At 33.5% G+C, this 18,174-nt stretch overlaps 2 protein-coding genes across 2 annotated transcripts; both read left to right on the top strand.

Annotated features, from left to right (window-relative positions):
• Positions 1-8,378: 8,378 nt before the first annotated feature.
• On the top strand, positions 8,379-9,062 carry LOC108212121 (RING-H2 finger protein ATL51). The gene has a single exon (XM_017383852.1). It carries the CDS (start codon positions 8,379-8,381, stop codon positions 9,060-9,062), a length of 684 nt encoding a protein of 227 aa, XP_017239341.1.
• Positions 9,063-13,605: 4,543 nt separating this feature from the next.
• LOC108212120 (RING-H2 finger protein ATL33) lies at positions 13,606-14,142 on the top strand. The gene has a single exon (XM_017383850.1). The coding sequence runs from the start codon at positions 13,606-13,608 to the stop codon at positions 14,140-14,142; it is 537 nt and encodes a 178-aa protein (XP_017239339.1).
• Positions 14,143-18,174: the final 4,032 nt, after the last annotated feature.

Below are 18,174 nucleotides of genomic sequence, written 5' to 3'. Positions count from 1 at the left end.
GCCTTTGACTTGTCGTCGTCTATGGAGTGTGGTTACACCAAACGGATAAAGATTCAAGGTGAAATATTCCATCTATATCCGGTAGCCATCGAAGTAGAGGACTTAGGAGGGTTCAAACCCGGAAGGGTACCTACTCTGAAAAACAAGTCATGATAAAATCTGATATGCATTCTGTATGGATTAGTGGGGGATTGTTAGAAAATGGTAAGTTTAAGACTCATTTTGTATGGGTTCTTGATGGAATTACCTTAATCTAATTGTTGGAGGTTGTTCCTTGTAATGAGGACTTAAACTTTCATGTTTGGATCTAAGACATTTTCTTAGTGTAATCCATAAATAAATTGAGTTGAAGTTAGTAGCTTGAATTAATTAATTAAATAAATCCTGACTTATAATTTTATTTTAAGCTGAATGTACGTGCCCCAGGGTGCTGAATGTACGTGCCCCTGAGCGCTGAATGTACGTGCCCCAGGGTGCTGAATGTACGTGCCCCTGAGCGCTGAATGTACGTGCCCCTGAGCGGTGAATGTACGTGCCCCTGAGTGCTGAATGTACGTGCCCCAGAGTGCTGAATGTACGTGCCCTTGAGTGGTGAATGTACGTGCCCCTGAGTGGTGAATGTACTGAAGTATATTCAATTAAAATAAAATGCATTAAGTCGGAATATTTATTGTAATTAATGCCATATCTTCAGTTACGTTTTATTTTGTATTATATACAGAATCAAAACGTTTTGTGAGATAGAGGGATATCAAAAATACAAAAACCCTAGCTGCTACTCTTCTCTATTTTCTCTCTACAATAATACATACAGAACAGATTGCATAGGTTTTCTGGGCGAACTGAGGTCAGGTCGCTGTTGATCAATTGCGTGTCTGTGAACGAGTTGATCTGAGCTGTTTTATCCTGGAGGCGAAATTGCTGCAACCCAACACAGCGTAAGTGGGGCAATTATCGTTTCAAGAACAGTCTAGGCTTTTCAAGGGCTAGGCGACTCAGCTGTTATTCTGATTTTGATCAGTATTTGATAAAGCTTCGCAAGCTAAGTGATTTCTGTCTTTTCTTGTCGATTTAAGGTATTGATTATATTTCTATTTTGCCTTCGTGTATTGTTTCGTTATTTGGTGCCTTGCCTGTTCTTGTTAATTCCTGATATATAACTGCCTCATTGTTGCGCTAATAGTTTAATATTTCCAACATACTTTGTATTAATTGTATTATTTTTCAAATTTTACAGTTCCATTGTGTTCAGAGCATAATTTGTAACCTAAATTTCAAATTTTACATCTTCAGTATGTTCAAAACATAATTTATAAATCTAATTTCCAAGTTTGTCACTTAATATTGGTTTTTTTTATCAGGAACTTAATATGGGTTTTTATAAAAGCTAACTCTTGCAACTCCTGGAGTTAGAGATGGCAATTTGTAGCGAGCTGATGGATACCCGACCGTATCGACCTGATTGGGTTTTACCGAACCCGAATATTTCGGATTTGGGTTCAGGTTTAATTTTTAAATCCGGACTATTTTCGGGTCGGGTTCGGGTATATGACATACCGTTTCGAACCCGACCTGAAACTCAATTTAAACCGAACTCGAACCCGATACGAAATACGTGTATATATATTATTAATATTTATTAGTAATATATACATATGTAGTCTGTTGTAATATTATTAATTTTTAATGTTCACTGACCTAATTTATTCAGAATTCCTCATCCATATTTTCATCTGCTGCTGAGACCTGCAGACGGCACTCACGGCTGTGCAGCACATCAATGTTTGAACGCGGGAGCAACAGATGTTTTGTAATTTTAAATTCCTAATTTGTTTTTAATTATTCCGAATTTGTAATATTTTTATTTTAAACTACTAAATTTTTGAATTTTGATTTTCCTAAAAAATTATATTTTTTCGGGTTTCAGGTTAACCCAATCACGAATATAATCCGACGGATTCGGGTTTGGGTTCAGTTTAACAAAATTCGGGTTTTTTTGGGTTCAGATTTACAATATAAAATCGGGTTCAGGTTTGATTTTTACAAAATCAGTTTCAACCGACCCGATTGCCATCCCTCCTGAAGTGTATGCAACTCATTATTATTATCTCTTTTCTTTTTAACGAATGCCGGTGAGCGGAAACAAAGGTTGTATAGGTATCAGTTTTATTCCTTAACCCTTATTATTTGTAATTTTATATCAGCTAGATGCACTCGACCAAAATCTGGAAGACTGTTTAAGCAGACTACATTATATTTGAAATAAATTATAATATTAAATCTGCCTAATAATTATAAATTTTATCAATGTTCATTTTTCACGATCTCCTTGTCCCCCGAAAAGCACAAACAACCTCATCCTTGGTGTATATATTTATTGATGGAGGTACCAACGAGATATGCAAATGTATACGCACACCTGGTGCGATCCGGAAAGCTACAAGTGAAGAGGAAAAAAGGCAATAAAAGTTGAATTATTTCGCTCAATTATTGAGAAAAACCCACTCATCTCATTGACCTGGGATTTGTGGTGTTTCTGATCTTATTCGTTTGTGAAAAGCAAAAATTATTCATAAAAAGAAAAGAAATAAATAGATAGATACTTAATCTTCATAAGTGCATGTGACTATTGCGACGTGTCTCCGCGCGCTGAGGAACCCAAGCACCACAGGCACAAACGAATATTTATACAAATTATATTCCTTTCTTTTCCGTTTTCTATACTCCCTCCGTCCCCCTCAATTGTTTACATTGGAGGGGGACACGGAGACCAAGACAATGTATGAAAAATGAGTAAAGTTAGATGAAAAGTGGGTAAAGTGGTGGGACCCATCAATATTTAATAATAGATTTGAGATAGTGGAGGAAAGTAGTGGGTGTAATAGTAGTTTTTATTGTTAAATATGAGATAGTGGGGGAAGATAGTGGGTGTAATGATGAAAAAACTTACTATTTATGGTAATGTAAAGAAATGAGAGGGACATCCCAAAATAGTAACCGTAAAGAAATGAGAGGGACAGAGGGAGTATATTTTTGTGTCATTCATGACCTTAAGTTATGCAAACTTTAATCGGAGCTGTTGAAAAAAGAAATTGATTGAAATGGAACTCATGTATTTACATAAATGATATTAATTAAAATATTTTATCTCAATCGTCATGTTATTTTGTATAAAAATTTGTACCTAATTTTGCGTATGTAGCAGTGAAAGTAGCCTACTTTGAAACAAAGTCTTGAATTATTAATGATTTATAATCAACTGATTCATCATAACAATTATGCTAGTATTGTTTAATGATAGGCAAACACTCAGACTCAACTACTTTTATGTATTATTTGAGATTATTGTCCCACAGAGACCACATTTCTGCGATTAATCTTGACATAATAATGCATGTTTTGGTTATAATTGAATTGGGTAGGAGTATGATTTTGAGACAACATTCAAAGTATTATCACTAGAGCATGCTTGGTGGAGAGTGGGGCTGTTGTTGTGTTTCCTTTCTCAGTTCGTGACACTGTTTCTCCCAATACCAATTTTCAAGCGCTTTCTTAATTTGTGACTTTGCACCGATCAGGCATCTGGTTAACAAATGTCACTTCTCCACGGTGTGCACATGTAATCCAGGTAAGCAGCTTATAAGTCGAAATAAATATTATTAATATTTTCACCATATAGAAGTAAGTTCTATGGAGTCCACACTTTTTTTGGAGTCTTGGAGTCCAAAATCCTAGCCATCCATTACATCTTAATCCAATGGTCAGTTCTACTTTTGATTTTTTTAATAAAAAAACAAACAAACCTAATATTGGCAGTTTCACATTGAAATCTGTTAATATCAAACGGCGTTAACATCATCCTTATGGGTTGCTTGAATTCAGCACAAACAATTACAAATCGTTGTTATCTTCTCTTGAAAAATCATCTTTTTTTTCACTGCAAGCAAAGATCTTTTTATCTTCTCGCCGGCATATAATCAAAATCCTTCTCTGTTTTCAATCTATAGGATTCCATCATACTGTGTTTCTGTCTAGTTTCTGGATTCTTATGAAGATGCATCTGGTATGTTGATCAAGTGGAATACGTCGATTCTTTTTTCTTATTTGATTTGTGATTTTGTTTGATAATGTTTATCAATATAATTTCTTTTCATCAGTTTGATTTTGGTTTTCTTATTAATAATCGTAGTCTCGAATCGTGATGGGATTTTATATTAGAAAATGTTGCATTTTACTGCAGTATTATATAGTTATATGTTTTTTTAAAGATTGTCTTATATTGTACATGTATCTCGTCTTTTAGGTGTGTACGCGTTACAGTGGGATTAAATTTATTTATTTTTTAAAATCTTGTAGGTGCTGCCTTTCAACCCCATATTGAGAGTTCAGACTCAAAAATCTCTAATCATGAAAATGACGTGCATCACATTGAAAGTTCAAAGTCTGAAGATGAAATTGGACATGTGTCAACGGAGTCAAACATGACAGAATTTAATAGCATTGAGGAACATGAAGGACATTTCGTTCTGCAGTTGTGCTTTTTTACTTGTATTTACTCTTTTGATTTGCTTTTTATATTATGTTTTGGGGGGTGACTTTGGCTTTTGTATTCGGTATTCTAACTTTTACTTATTTACATTGTTTGTCCTCTGCACTATTTTATTCACATATAACATACATCATCAAGAAGACAACAATGTATAAGTGGTTTGATTTTGACAATCATTGTATTGTGATTTTGACAATAATTATATTGTGATTATGGAAAATGCCTTGTTCTGCACCTAACCCATATGTCTTGCACATACGTTACATAAGGAAAATTTATGCAGGACACATGTAAATTAGGAAAGACTTTCACATATATCATCAAGATCAAGACAACAATCATTTTGTAATTTAAAAAAATAAATATACTGTAATTATGGAAAAGGCCTTGTTCTGCACTTTCATTTGCTTTAAGCAATGCAAAACATAACAACAAAATTGTAGCGGTTCGATCCTTATGTACCCTTTTAAGGGGCACAAAATAGTTAGACTATGAAATCTGAAATATTTATGCCAAATGTTTTGCAAGCCAATGTTCTGCACGCAGAACCAATGTTCTGCACTTTCATTTTCTTTAAGCAGTGCAGAACATAATAAATTCGATTAGAATGTACACATGATTTTGGAGAACAGAACAACATTGTTGCAGTGGTTAGATCCTTAGTTGCCTTTTAAGGGGCACAAAATAGTTAGCCTATAAAATCTGAAATTTTATGCCAAATGTTCTGCAAGTTAATGTTCTGCATGCGGAACCAATGTTCTGCACAAACAATTAACTTATAATTTTCACGTAACCATGTTTTATTCCAGCAAAACAACAATTCAGAGGTAGGTAGATCCTCAGCACCCTCCCATTTTTAACAGATAAATGTAACCCCAACTTTAAAAAAATACATGTTCTGCAAGTACATAACACATATGATTTGTTCTGCACATGAAAATACATGTTCTACGCATGTACAGAACAAAGTAATACATGACACAAGCGAAAAATTGCTACTATCCATCCATTTTAAAATTCAAAGCTCAATGTTACTCTAATTTTTAGAAATACGTTGTGCTCCACTGAATTTGATCTCCTCAGACCCATTCGGGAGGCCCAGAACATTGTGCACGACCATCTCATTAATCATAACTTTCCCGGCTGTTAGGTTAAGTGAGCAGTCCTTGCTATCAAATGCATCCACTACATTATAACCAAGTATGTGCACATTACAAAGCATCCGAAATTCTAATAGCCATCCAAAACCTATTGCCTTGACCCATTTATTCTGCGCTGCTGATAAGTTTAAGAGCACATCGGTCATAATCGATGGCGTAAACTTCTTTTCTAAGTAGCCAGAGAATGATCTTGTCTTTTTACCCTCAACGGTGATCCTCACAACATCCTTCGCTTTGTTCTTGTTTTTCAACAAAGTCTTCCTCCCACCTTCTTTTTTGGACTTGCAACCCTGTTATCAAATCATTGTCATGCATATTAAGTCTGCCAGTCAATACCATCATATACGGGATAACATCTACATAATGCACTACACCAAGAATTACCTTTGAAACTTTTACCCCTTTATGTCCATCATTCTCTCGCCGACCCTGATCTTCTTCGCATCTTCCATGCATACCCTCTTCACTAACCTGCAATATAGTTTGTACTATTACTGGTATGATAGATATTAACACAGAACTGAGGTACACAACAAGTTAATTATATGTTATACCCCAAAATATTTATATAATGACAATTTCACCATTGTTCATTAAACCATTTGCGAACTTAATTTCGATTTTTGCTTCTTAGTTCAGGCCACGAAACCTCAATCACAGTGCAGAACATATACACCAACATCGTACATCAATTCAAATAATAAAACGACAGAGCTAATCACAGGGTAACTGGACAATGCAGAACATGATACAATTAGCCCAAACAATGCTATATCGACCGTCATTAACACCCACATTCAAAATACACTGAACACAACATTAGCAATATAAAAACCCTAATATACATATACATACACTAAAACATCGATTTATACCAAATAGCCCAGAAGAAGTTGAAGGAAGCAACTCAAAGTCAAAACCTGATGACATTATGCTGTGTTCTGCAATGAAGTTCCTCTTGATTCGCACTGTCTTCCGCCCGCAACTTTCGTGTTTTTATTTTTGAGATTGATATGCTGATTTCATGGGATATTGTTCCGCGCAACAGAGGGAGGGTTTTTTGAGTGGAGTGAAGTGCGGGTTTTGATTTAGGGGATAATTAACTCACGTTAACGGGGTTAACGAGTGTTTTTTTTTAAATAATATATATAGCTTCAACACTTGCTAGCCACAGGATCTAATATCCATCCAATGGTTATAAAGTTGGTCTCTAAAGACTCCAAATAAATTAGACTCCACTGAATTTGACCCTTTGATATATAAGTTATACTTGAAAATCTGGCTAGACGCATCCGGTGATTGATAGCTGACCAACTATATATGCACATCCAGATGCCTCACAAGTCACAGACCTTCGTTCCATATTATACTTGGGCAGCAAGGCCATATTGATACTGGCCTCTTTATTTCGAGAGGTGGCTGTTAAATTCTCATGCTGAGAGAAGGGTTAGGGTGGCGAAGGGTGATGATGCATTTCAGTGGGTTTGCTCTGTGCAGATTTTGCTTATTTGGTTTATTGTAAATCGATCGTAGGAGATAGAGAAAATATAATGAATTTAGATTTTAAAAAGTTGTTAGTCATTTGGTGAAAAATTAAATTTAAAAACAAAGGATCATGTACATCTATAGTACGTGATTTGAGGGACGGTAAGATTAGATTGATTTAAAGACCTGAAATGAGTTTCTAAATCAAAATAGATTTGTAAATAATTAATAAATGTATTTGAGTTAATATTTAATTCTAAGATGTCTTGTATGTTTTTTATTTTATATATTTATTGAGTTTTAACTCTGTTTTAAAAGTCGGTGATTAATCACGATTAATCACCGATTAATCCCTGTTCCGTAACTCGCCGAACTGATTAAATCTCTGATTAATCACTAATCAATCTGATTAATCTCTGATTAATTCAATTAATCCTCGATTAATCCTTGTTCCGTAACTTCATCGATTAAGTCCGATTCCCGCTTTTTACGACACTAGTTTTTAATAATTAATCCGTCAAAAGACTAATTAAAAATGGAATGAAAAGGTAAGTTCAATGAGAACGTTTAAATATGTTTAGTTATAATAAAAACGTTTATTAAAATGTGTTATAAATTAAAGACGTCGGAGGTCACATGCGCACCGATAAATTCAGAATCCCATTCTGGACCCGTTACTAATTTGATCTCACCAGTAATTATCATTATTCCTTTTTTCGAATCCTCTGAAATTTGCCAGAGGACAGAGGTGGCCATAAAAAGCATGACTGCATGAGCATTAAGAGGACTCGACGATGAGTCCGTGTGGAGTTGAAATCAGGCAATATTAATAATTTTTGTGTCTTGTCCAGTTGCCAGAACGTGACTTCATTATGTGTCTATCTCATTCTCATTCTCATTCAACTTCAAATTTCGATTATTTAATTCTACGATTTGGAGGGTACGGTACGTGGTTTTACTTCCCTCCAAAACTGTACTCAATATCAGAAGAGAATGTTTGTGCGTGATATCCAGGTTCTACAAATCAAAGTATGAAACAACTCCTCTACTACTATTATTCTATACAAATCATGCAATTATAAAAGACTTTCAACACGTACGTAACTTCAAATCTGCTTGCCATAACATCTTTTCAACTCACATTGCTATTTCATCTCGCCAATTAGTATTAATTTGTTCTATATATGTCGAATTTAGGCCAAGAAGATCACCATCACCACGACGTGAACCCACTCTTCATCGGACTCCTCGGGGTCATTGCCGGGGCAATCATAGTCGCCACACTCCATTTCATGCTCCTCGGCTGGTGCAACTCCGAAGAGAGGCGCCAAGAAGCGCAGCAAAATGAGCGCCCGTGGCGAAACGTCCGAATCGGCAATACTACGAGAGCAAACATAGCTAGTAGCAGCAGTATGAGTAACTCGAGCCTGCAATCAATCCCAACTTTCAAGTACACCAAAGAGTGCAATGAAGGCGTATGTGCAATATGTCTCGGTGAATTCAAAGAAAATGAGAATTTACGAATATTGCCCGAATGCGCACATCATTTTCATGTTCCGTGTATTGATCGGTGGCTAGGTTCGCACCCGAATTGCCCGCTTTGTCGTGCCGACATTATGCCTTCTGTTCCAGAACCGGCCGCAGCCGTGTCTTCGAGGGATAGTTTTGATCATTTGGATATCTTGTTCCAGGAACATGTCGAGGCAGTGTCGTCGCGAAATGATCATGTCCTGGAAGTGCCGTCACAAGATAATACGAGTGAGGCAAATATAGTGTCATTAGAACATGTTGTGACGATTTCAACGAGGAGTGATGCGGATCATGCGGGGGCAACTTCGTCATCGGAAATATCAGTTGGCGCTCATTAGGAAGTTCGTAAAAGTCTTGTGTTAGATGAATGTATTGACCTAAAGCTTTCGAATGTTTATGCGGAATGTATATGAGAAACGGAGATTTACTGTCACGCGTCTTTGTGGCGCTCTTTTACTTGTTTTTTTGTTAATTTTTTGCACCGTCAAATCTTGTTGTAAATTTTCATTATTTGTTTTTGCACCGCCGAATCTTGTCATAAATTTTCCCTGCCGCAAATATCATTCTTTTGTAATGAAACAAATGCAGAGTATTTCCCTATTTTTTTTTTTTTGCACTTCTTCATTTTATAGTCAATCAAGGAAATATATAATGCTTAGATCAATATATACTTTCAATAGTGCGACAAAATAGCCAGCAAAATATAATTAATTTTTTGATAAGAAGATAGAGGATTGAGATGAAATCGGTAGAATATTTACATAATCGTAGATGTCAGCCAGATAATTTTACCTTTACATTACACTTTTGGCATTTAACAATCTGTATAGCGTTAGCGCCTCGTGAGGTAAATTAAGTACTTTTCGTAATCAGCCCGCCGAAGCACCTCTTAAATACATCTATGTTGAGCCCAAGGTGGCTAACTGTCAAAAAATATTCGACCCAAAGTGACTATGGGTAAGGCCCATTCTATAACATTTCATATTAAGCAGGCCTTTTATGTTTTTGCCTTGCTGCGCTCGAGTTTAGAAATATGGAATGAACACACACCAAAACCTTATTAAAATTACATCTGTGATTGGAAAATTTTGTAACCAAAACGCTAATGATTCAAATTAGGTATTGTATCAAAGCCGCAAGTAATTGTAATACGTCTATATTTTTAGTTTTGAAAAACGTAGAAAGCATTGCAATTAATTAATCAATTACTATAAGCTGGTACAAGTCAGGATTTCCGAAACGGTAGCGTTTTGCTATAGACAACATGAACTTAAATATGCAAATGTAGAACTAGTCCACAAGTCGGTTGCCTTCTGACATTAGTTGTTGCACCTAATTTTAAACCCCTTCACGTATTTCTAATCTAAAACAATTAGATTTTGCGGCAGAAACGACCTCCACTTCGAAAATTCTAGGTTTAAAATGCAGGTACTACTGAATAATAGATAATCCGTAACAATGACAGTGTTCACAGTATTAATAGATTGGAGATAATTTTAGTAATTGATTGTAAGCAACTATATATATGCTCTTGTTTATCATGACAAAGGAAAATTTTCTAGAGAAATGTTGGTAAAGTATTAGTAAATGGGAAATGATCCCTCACAATTAATTGGTAGCAATCAATTATTTATTCTTTTTTATTCTTTTTTAGTATGATAAGGAGAGAAAAATTCTCAGAGGGGTGTATAACACGTGGATGCAACCACTGCATACACATAAGAAAATTAGGATTAATGATTTTTCACTATTAAAAGTCGTGGGTAAATTAATATAACAATTGATTGGCAAAGACCCATACTAATAAAGATATATATTACTGCATTTCCTTGAAAACAAACATTAACGAACATTTTTATTTTGTGAGTTAATTCTCAAGATGAGGCAACGGTAATATGATGATAGTAATTGATTTGAATGAGAGGAAATAATTATCTACAGCGAGGGTTGAAATATGCAACTGACATTTGACACCTCGTTTACAGTACTGCAAATAAAACAATTAGTGTGATACAAATGGACAAATCAACTATATTTAAATCGTATTTTTAAAAATATTATCGAGAGGTCTATCTGTTTAAGCTGGTGATTAAGATGGTTCACCATTCGTGTTACTTGATTGATGATAATGTTCATATCTCAGAGAATCACTCGGACAGCAGCAGTTATGGACAAACCAGAATAGGATAAAGAACGGAAATATAAATATAAATATAATACTTATAAACATGGGTATAAGATAACATGTAACTATCATCCAGTTGTTATATTAGGAAATTAAATCAATATTCGTATTATATTAATAATATTCTTGTCATTTTATAACTTTTATCATAGGTGTTTCTCACGTTAGTTTGCTATTTCACGGTATCCACGTTTTTTACTAATCAGACATTGTTAAATTCAACTTATTTTTGTTTGAATTTCAAACACCAAGTGTCTGCATTTTCTCAGCTCTGAGTTTCTTTTTCAAGTGTTAATTTAAGCTAAAAATATGACCGGTTTCGTTGGTAACAAATAATTTGATGAAAAGTAGGCATGTTTAATCGAGAATATGGCTCATCGAGCAATGCACAAAAATCACATCAGCAATATTATGCCTAATCGGTATTTTTTTTAATTCAGATCAGACCAGTTTTTTTTTTAAAAGTATTCAATCCATTTTGACCCGTGAATCGGGTTATAAATATATGATATATGATTGAATGTTTTTAGAAATACAATTAAATACAGTAGATTTCGATGAAATTAAAATCGTACCTGGTGTCTAATTAACTGGTGTAAATTGGAATATTTTCATTGAGGTGGACCAGTTGTATAGATAAAATGAGGAGAATTTGGATCTAATTCGATTTACTTAATAAATAAGCCGAGCTTAGGTTATTTGTTTTACAGGAAGCGGAGCTTAGTTCACTCACATACATATTGGTGAAAGTTTAAGTTTGTTCAACAGAATACAGTGGTGAACTCAACGATAAATGAAAGTAGATAAACAAAAGTAAATTATTTTTAATAGAATATAAATTGGTCAAGTGTAACTGGAGTAGACTGCAACATTGCCAGAACAGAAGGGCCAGGACGAATATAAAATTTGCCTTTTCAATTTTCTCACTTAATACCACTAGACATGGCTCTCTTATTCCTCCTCTTCTTTTTTAAACTTCAGTTGATTTAATAGTCAATTACGTAATTTTTCTTTCCGATTTCAAAAAGGTTTCAACATCAAATAATTTTTTGGTACGGCCAATAATTGAGCATGTCATATTTGTCCTCCAAATTGTCGTGGATTTAAGTTAGACTTTTTTTTTTCGCTTTAACACGTAACAAAAATCAGTTTTACTATTTTAATATCTTTTTTACAAAACTGAACTGCTCTCCTCTTTTTCTCAAATAATGGGGGTGTTCGTTTCCGGCTTAGAAGCCCGGCTTCCGAGTTTATAAGTTATAATCACTTATTCGTAACCTTTGTGTAAAAAGTCAAAAAGCACTTATAAAAAATTAGGAATGTTAGCTTTTGTTTCTGGATTTCTACTTATTTCCCAAACAATTTAATCAATTATAAGTCTTAACTAACTTCTAACTTCTATTCTATTTTTATATTTTAAGCAAGAAGCACTTATTTTAATCTCACCCAAACGGCCCAAAGGTATCGGAATGTATCAGTCATACAGGAAAGTTGATAATTTAATAAATCAGAAATTTAGGCACTGCGGCACCACTCTTTACTAAGATCATCCCCATGGTTGGGCAACTATTTCACGAAAAAAATCCTAAAAATGTTGGTGCCGTTTCGCTTAATTTAGAAGAAGTTATTAATGAAAAAATGATTATAAGTGATAATTGATTTTAATTTATAAATTATTAAAAGTATTTGGATATTTTATTTATAAGCCGATTGATTGTTAAGATAATTTAAATTTATAAATTGAAAACAATTAAATTATTACTCCCTCCGTCCCACCAAATTCTTTACAGTTTCTTTTTTGGGATGTCCCATCCAATTCTTTACATTTCAAAACTTACCAAAAATAGTAAATGGGTCCCACCACTTCCCAACTTTTCCTTCTTTTCACACTACTTTTACTCCCTTTTCACACTACTTTTACTCCACTATCTCTCTTTTATACATTAAAAATTGATGGGTCCCGCCACTTCACCCACTTTTCTTTCTCTTTTCCACTACTTTATACATATTTCTTAACCTCCGTGCCCAAACCAAACATAAAGAATTGGCTGGGACGGAGGGAATATAGTATAAGAAATTTTATTAATAAATAAAAGTTGTTACATATTAACATTTAAAACCTTCATAATAAAATATATATCATAAAAAAGCTGAAAATAACTAATTTTATGAATTTCAGTTTTTGGGTTCAAAAATTAAATAGATTTTCGCTTTCTTTATCACGATGTACTTGGGTGTGAAAGAAACAGAAACAGATTAAAGTACGGAACCGATTTGTGTCATATACAACCTCACCATCCGGGAATTGGGAGGGAAATCAACGTAAAACCGTGAAAGCTAATATTGCTGCACGCCCCAAAAATAGAACATGGATATAAATAACTCATGTACGCAACTCATGTGTTAGTTACATATACAATCGTTTCTTATGCGTGATACTTTGTTTTTAAACCAAAGAAAAGCATCCTCCGTTGCAAAAAACAATAATATAATAACAATAATAAACAGAAATGCAGGCCAGCCTCAATTATTATTCTCCACAAAAATTCAACATTAACACTCTTATGTAGACTTTCTTACAATATTACTCCAACTCTCTCTTATTACATCTCGTGTCATATCAAGTGTTTGTTAGGCGGCTAGAGAAACTTGTGACACAAATTATTTAGCAGCTCTACTCTATCCTATTCCTCCCCATGGCCAACAATACCACCACCACAAACCACCTGCCGTCCCCGGCCCCCAACGGCGGTGGAACCACCAGCTCCACCGCCGTAAATATCATCCTCTCTTTTTTAGCACTTATTTGTATTCCGATTTTAATTTACGCCTTTTTTTTCCTCCTCAAGTGTCCTCCCTACCCTGTGGAGTGGCGCAGACGTAGAAATTTGGGCGAGATTTCCGGGGGAGAGGGGGATGCAAAAGCAGGACACGTGGATGTGGTTTATAAAAGCGGTGGAGACAGCAAGAAGAAGGAGGAGACAAGTGACGAGATAGATTATGATGGGGAGTGTCCGGTTTGTTTGTCAATGTATGTTGATGGGGACGAGGTTCGAGTGCTGAATGTTTGCAAACATAGGTTTCATGTTTCGTGTATTAATAAGTGGCTTGTTTCGCATAGTAATTGTCCGGTTTGTCGCGCTTCGGTGAGACTTAAACGGGTCACGCAGCCGAGTATGGCGGCTTCTGATGATCTCCGCCAGGGATTGCCGGATGCTTCGTCAATGGTTTAGTCGTTTCTTTTCACTTTCCTTTTTATTTAGCTTTTTTTTTTATAAAGGGATTCGAAATTTTAAAGTCACGGTTAGGATTTGTACTGTAAATTATGTGGTGATGCATATTCGATGTTTTTAATCAGTTCTGAGTTCTGACGCAGCTTCAAGGGCTTTTTTTAAACATATGTTTCCAGTTGTTCATTCTTCTTTTTCTTCTTCTTCCCCTCTTCGCAAGATTGTAACTTTTTATTGAATTGATCTGAGATGACATTTTTTTAGTTAATGGGCTCCTGCAAATAGTACGTGTTTTATGAAAATAGTACTCTTGCAACCTAAAACTTACAATACGCAATGCTTTTTGGGGGGCTGTACACAAGTTAGGACTGTGTAGTTTGTTTTCTGAGAACTTTCATTTCTCGTTCATTCCGAAATTCGGTGTGAAATATGTTCAGGGTTGTCATTTGAAACAAACTGGCTAGTGGCTACTTTCGAACTCAACTTCGCTAAAACTGATTTCAGATCAGCTGTATATTAAAAAATTTATTTTTATAGAGTATTAAATATTTGAAATCACTTATTTTAAAAAATATATATATTTATATACAATTTTTTCCGGAAATAAGTCTAAAATATTCCAACAAAAACAGATTCGTACATTAAAAAGACATTGACCACTCCATTAAAAAGAGTAGTTAAGTTCATGTTTTATATGCTGGGGTTTGGTTCCACCTCGGTTTGGTTAGTGTTGAGTACTTGAGTGTTGTTACACAGTCTTGTATTGGTTTCTGGTCGATCATCACAATTTCACCTAGCACTTTATCTGGAGACTGGGGGCAAAAGTCCAGCCTCACGCAGCCAAATGACAATTTCTAAATTGTAGTTTATGGGGCCGTTTGGCCAAACTTAAAAAAAGTGATTTTATACTTAAAGTAAAGAAGTAGAGCAGAAGTGAGAAATAAATAAGTTAATAAAGTGTTTGGAAAAGAAGCAGAAGCTGTGAGAGAGAAACTAGCATTCTCAACTTCTTAAAATTGCTTCTACTTCTTTACACAAACGGGTCAAGAAAAGCAGAAATCAGAAGCAGAAATTGCTTCCGTTCCCAAACAACCCCTATATATTATTCCGGAAGTAAAATAGGAAACATGATTGAGCTCTTATATAGTATTTGTTGGTCCCAATTTTATATTCTTTTATTGGAACATCTTCAAAGTTCTCTAATTTGGTTATTTAAAATATAATAAAATAATGAATTAATTACAGTTTACACTTTTAACTTTATATGTATGCGTAGAGTCGAATTCTATGTAGTCTTCATTTCATTGGAGTTCTCGGAGTTTATTTATATTTTAAAAATTAAATATCTTATAAAAAAAGTTATCTTGCAAAACAATTTCACAAATATTATTGTTTCAATAAAATCTTGTAAATCTCATAAATTTACAAGTACAATATGTATGTTATGGCGCATGAACATATATGTCCTGCAAACTAAGCATGTTTTATAAAATAATATATTTTACAATATTCTACTTGTAAAATATATGGGATCCACGAGATATTGAATAAAACAATGATGTTTGGAGAACATCATTCGAAAAAATAATATATTTTGTAATATTTTAAACTATATTTTGATTGCAGAAAGCTTGTGGACCCCAAGACTCCAATGAAATGGGGACTTCATAAAATTTGACTCTCGTTGCTTATCCCGAATTTTGTTCTCAAATAACGTGGTAGATAGATGACTCTTATGAAGATTATACTCTTTATTTCATTCATTTTTAGATCATTGAAAAATACAAATTCTTATGTATTCAAAGATCTAAAATTAGGACCTGACAAAAAAAGAATCTAAAATTAGGAAGGGTGTATGTATTACTGAATTTTAAGATAATTTGTGATATTCAGATTTATGAAATGTCATTTCATAAAATTGCTACTACATTTAACTCATTGATTAAAAGTTTCTACGGCAATCATCAGATATTTTGAAGATCGTAAATATTTGTATCGCAGATATTAGAAAGAGAAATTACATAAAAATAATGTTTGAATTTTTAGTTTTTCAACAATAAAATAATCAATTGTCTTAAACATAAAATATTAATATTTTTATAATCGCGTCATTTCAAAACAATATATATAACAATGATTAAGATTCATATATAAAATAAAACTAGGATCCTACTGGTTTGTCTCTTATAGCTTGTAATCACGGTAAAAAAACCATTTTAATGATTTTTCTTTTCTTGATGACACCGTAGTAATTAAATATGCATCATCCGATAACGAATATACAAGAATATTATACAAATTACATATCTTTCACCAAACATTTTCTTCTTGCTGCGAGAACTCATCCTTTTTGATAACTTATGAAGCATTTCTTCACTGTTTATTTCAGTTAGCGAGAATCACAAGTGATTAACGTGAACAACTGATTGATTAAACAATGAAGAAAGTGCTTCATAGATTACCAAGTTGAAAACTTATACTAGTGGTAAATTAAAAATTACAGTAATAAGACGTATGTATTAGAGGGGCAATGATACATTGAACAGATAAAGTGCGTATAGGATCTTTATATAGATGACGGGCGTAGAAAACTATGAAAATTTCAACAGTTACAAATGTGTAACTGTTGGGCGGAGATAATTATAAAAAATAATTATTATAGGGGTGTAACCGACCAAAATTTAGTAATTATAAGTGAATAACCGGTAGAAATAGAAAATAATGAAAATCAAAAATTTAAATTTAGCGAAAATGGTAAAAGCCTATTTTGTACTATTGTGAATCTAAATTTTTTATTTTTATTTTTTTCATATCTGCCAGTTATTCACTTGTAATTATTAAATTTTAGTCGGTTTTACACCTGTAATAGTTTAATTTTTTATAATTATCTCCGCCCATCAGTTACACATTTGTAACCGCTGAATTTTCTAGTTTTCTACGCCCATCATCTATATAAAGATCCGGTGGACTCTCCATCTCTTCAATGTATCATTGCCTATCCTACATATGTCTTATATATTCTATTTCTTAATGGTTATCACTGGAGTAAATTTTCAACTTGATACTCTATGAAGCACTTTCTTCATTGTTTAATTAATCAGTTGATCTCGTTAATCACTTGTGATTTTCACTAACTGAAATAAACAATGAAGAAATGTTTCATAAGTTGTCAAAGTGGATGAGTTCTCGAAAAAAAAAGAAAATATTTGTGAAGTGATATGTAATTTGTATCAAATTCTTGTATATTCATTATAAGGTGATGCACATATAATAACCACAGTCTGGTCAAGAATACAAAATCATTAAAATAAATGCTAATCTTGATACGAGATTATAAGAAAAATATGTAGATTTTTAATATAAATGTATAACAATAAAGTTATACGATATTGTGGTAATAGTTGCCGGTTAAAATTAGGTCTTCTGGCTCATGTTGCGCAACTTTGCAATGTGCATATGTTGGGCGCTCTCAGTTATAGCCAAGCAACACGAATTTGGTTTTGTGTTCCTCCTAGTTGTTTGGGTGCTTCAATTCTTCTTCTTAATCTCTCTGATCATGTATTTGGATCGACAATTACTCAACTTCCGGTCCAAGAATGTAAATTTTGAGCCCAATTTAAGTACCCAACACACCCCTTCCAGTTTATGATCTAAAGTCTAAAGAGAAACATAATCAAGGATGCCTACACTTGAATTAAAGGGATTGAGTATATATAAATGAAATTTATATTTTAAATTAAAAAAGATCGAAAGAATATATGATTTCCATCACTTATTCAACTCTAAATTATTTAGAACTAAATTTAACACACGTGTTTTAATTTATTTATTTTTTATGAATTATAAATACTGGAAATTAAATGAAATTTATATTTTAAATTAAAAATGATTGAAAAAATTTATGACTTCTATTACTCATTCAACTGTAAATTATTTAGAACTAAATTTAACACATGTGTTTTAATTAAAAATAATTAATATATAAAATTGATATAATCCAAATATATTATGGGTTAATTATCTAATTGGTCAGTG

This window comes from Daucus carota, chromosome 3, assembly GCF_001625215.2.
Source record: "Daucus carota subsp. sativus chromosome 3, DH1 v3.0, whole genome shotgun sequence".
Taxonomy (NCBI): domain Eukaryota; kingdom Viridiplantae; phylum Streptophyta; class Magnoliopsida; order Apiales; family Apiaceae; genus Daucus; species Daucus carota.
The sequence above is the reverse complement of the archived record's forward strand: the minus strand, read 5'-3'. Positions and strand labels throughout refer to the sequence as shown.

What these genes read in the sequence shown, in the direction of transcription:
- LOC108212121 (XM_017383852.1), top strand. Translation starts at nt 8,379, where the DNA reads ATGTCGAATTTAGGCCAAGAAGATCACCATCACCACGACGTGAACCCA.
- LOC108212120 (XM_017383850.1), top strand. Translation starts at nt 13,606, where the DNA reads ATGGCCAACAATACCACCACCACAAACCACCTGCCGTCCCCGGCCCCC.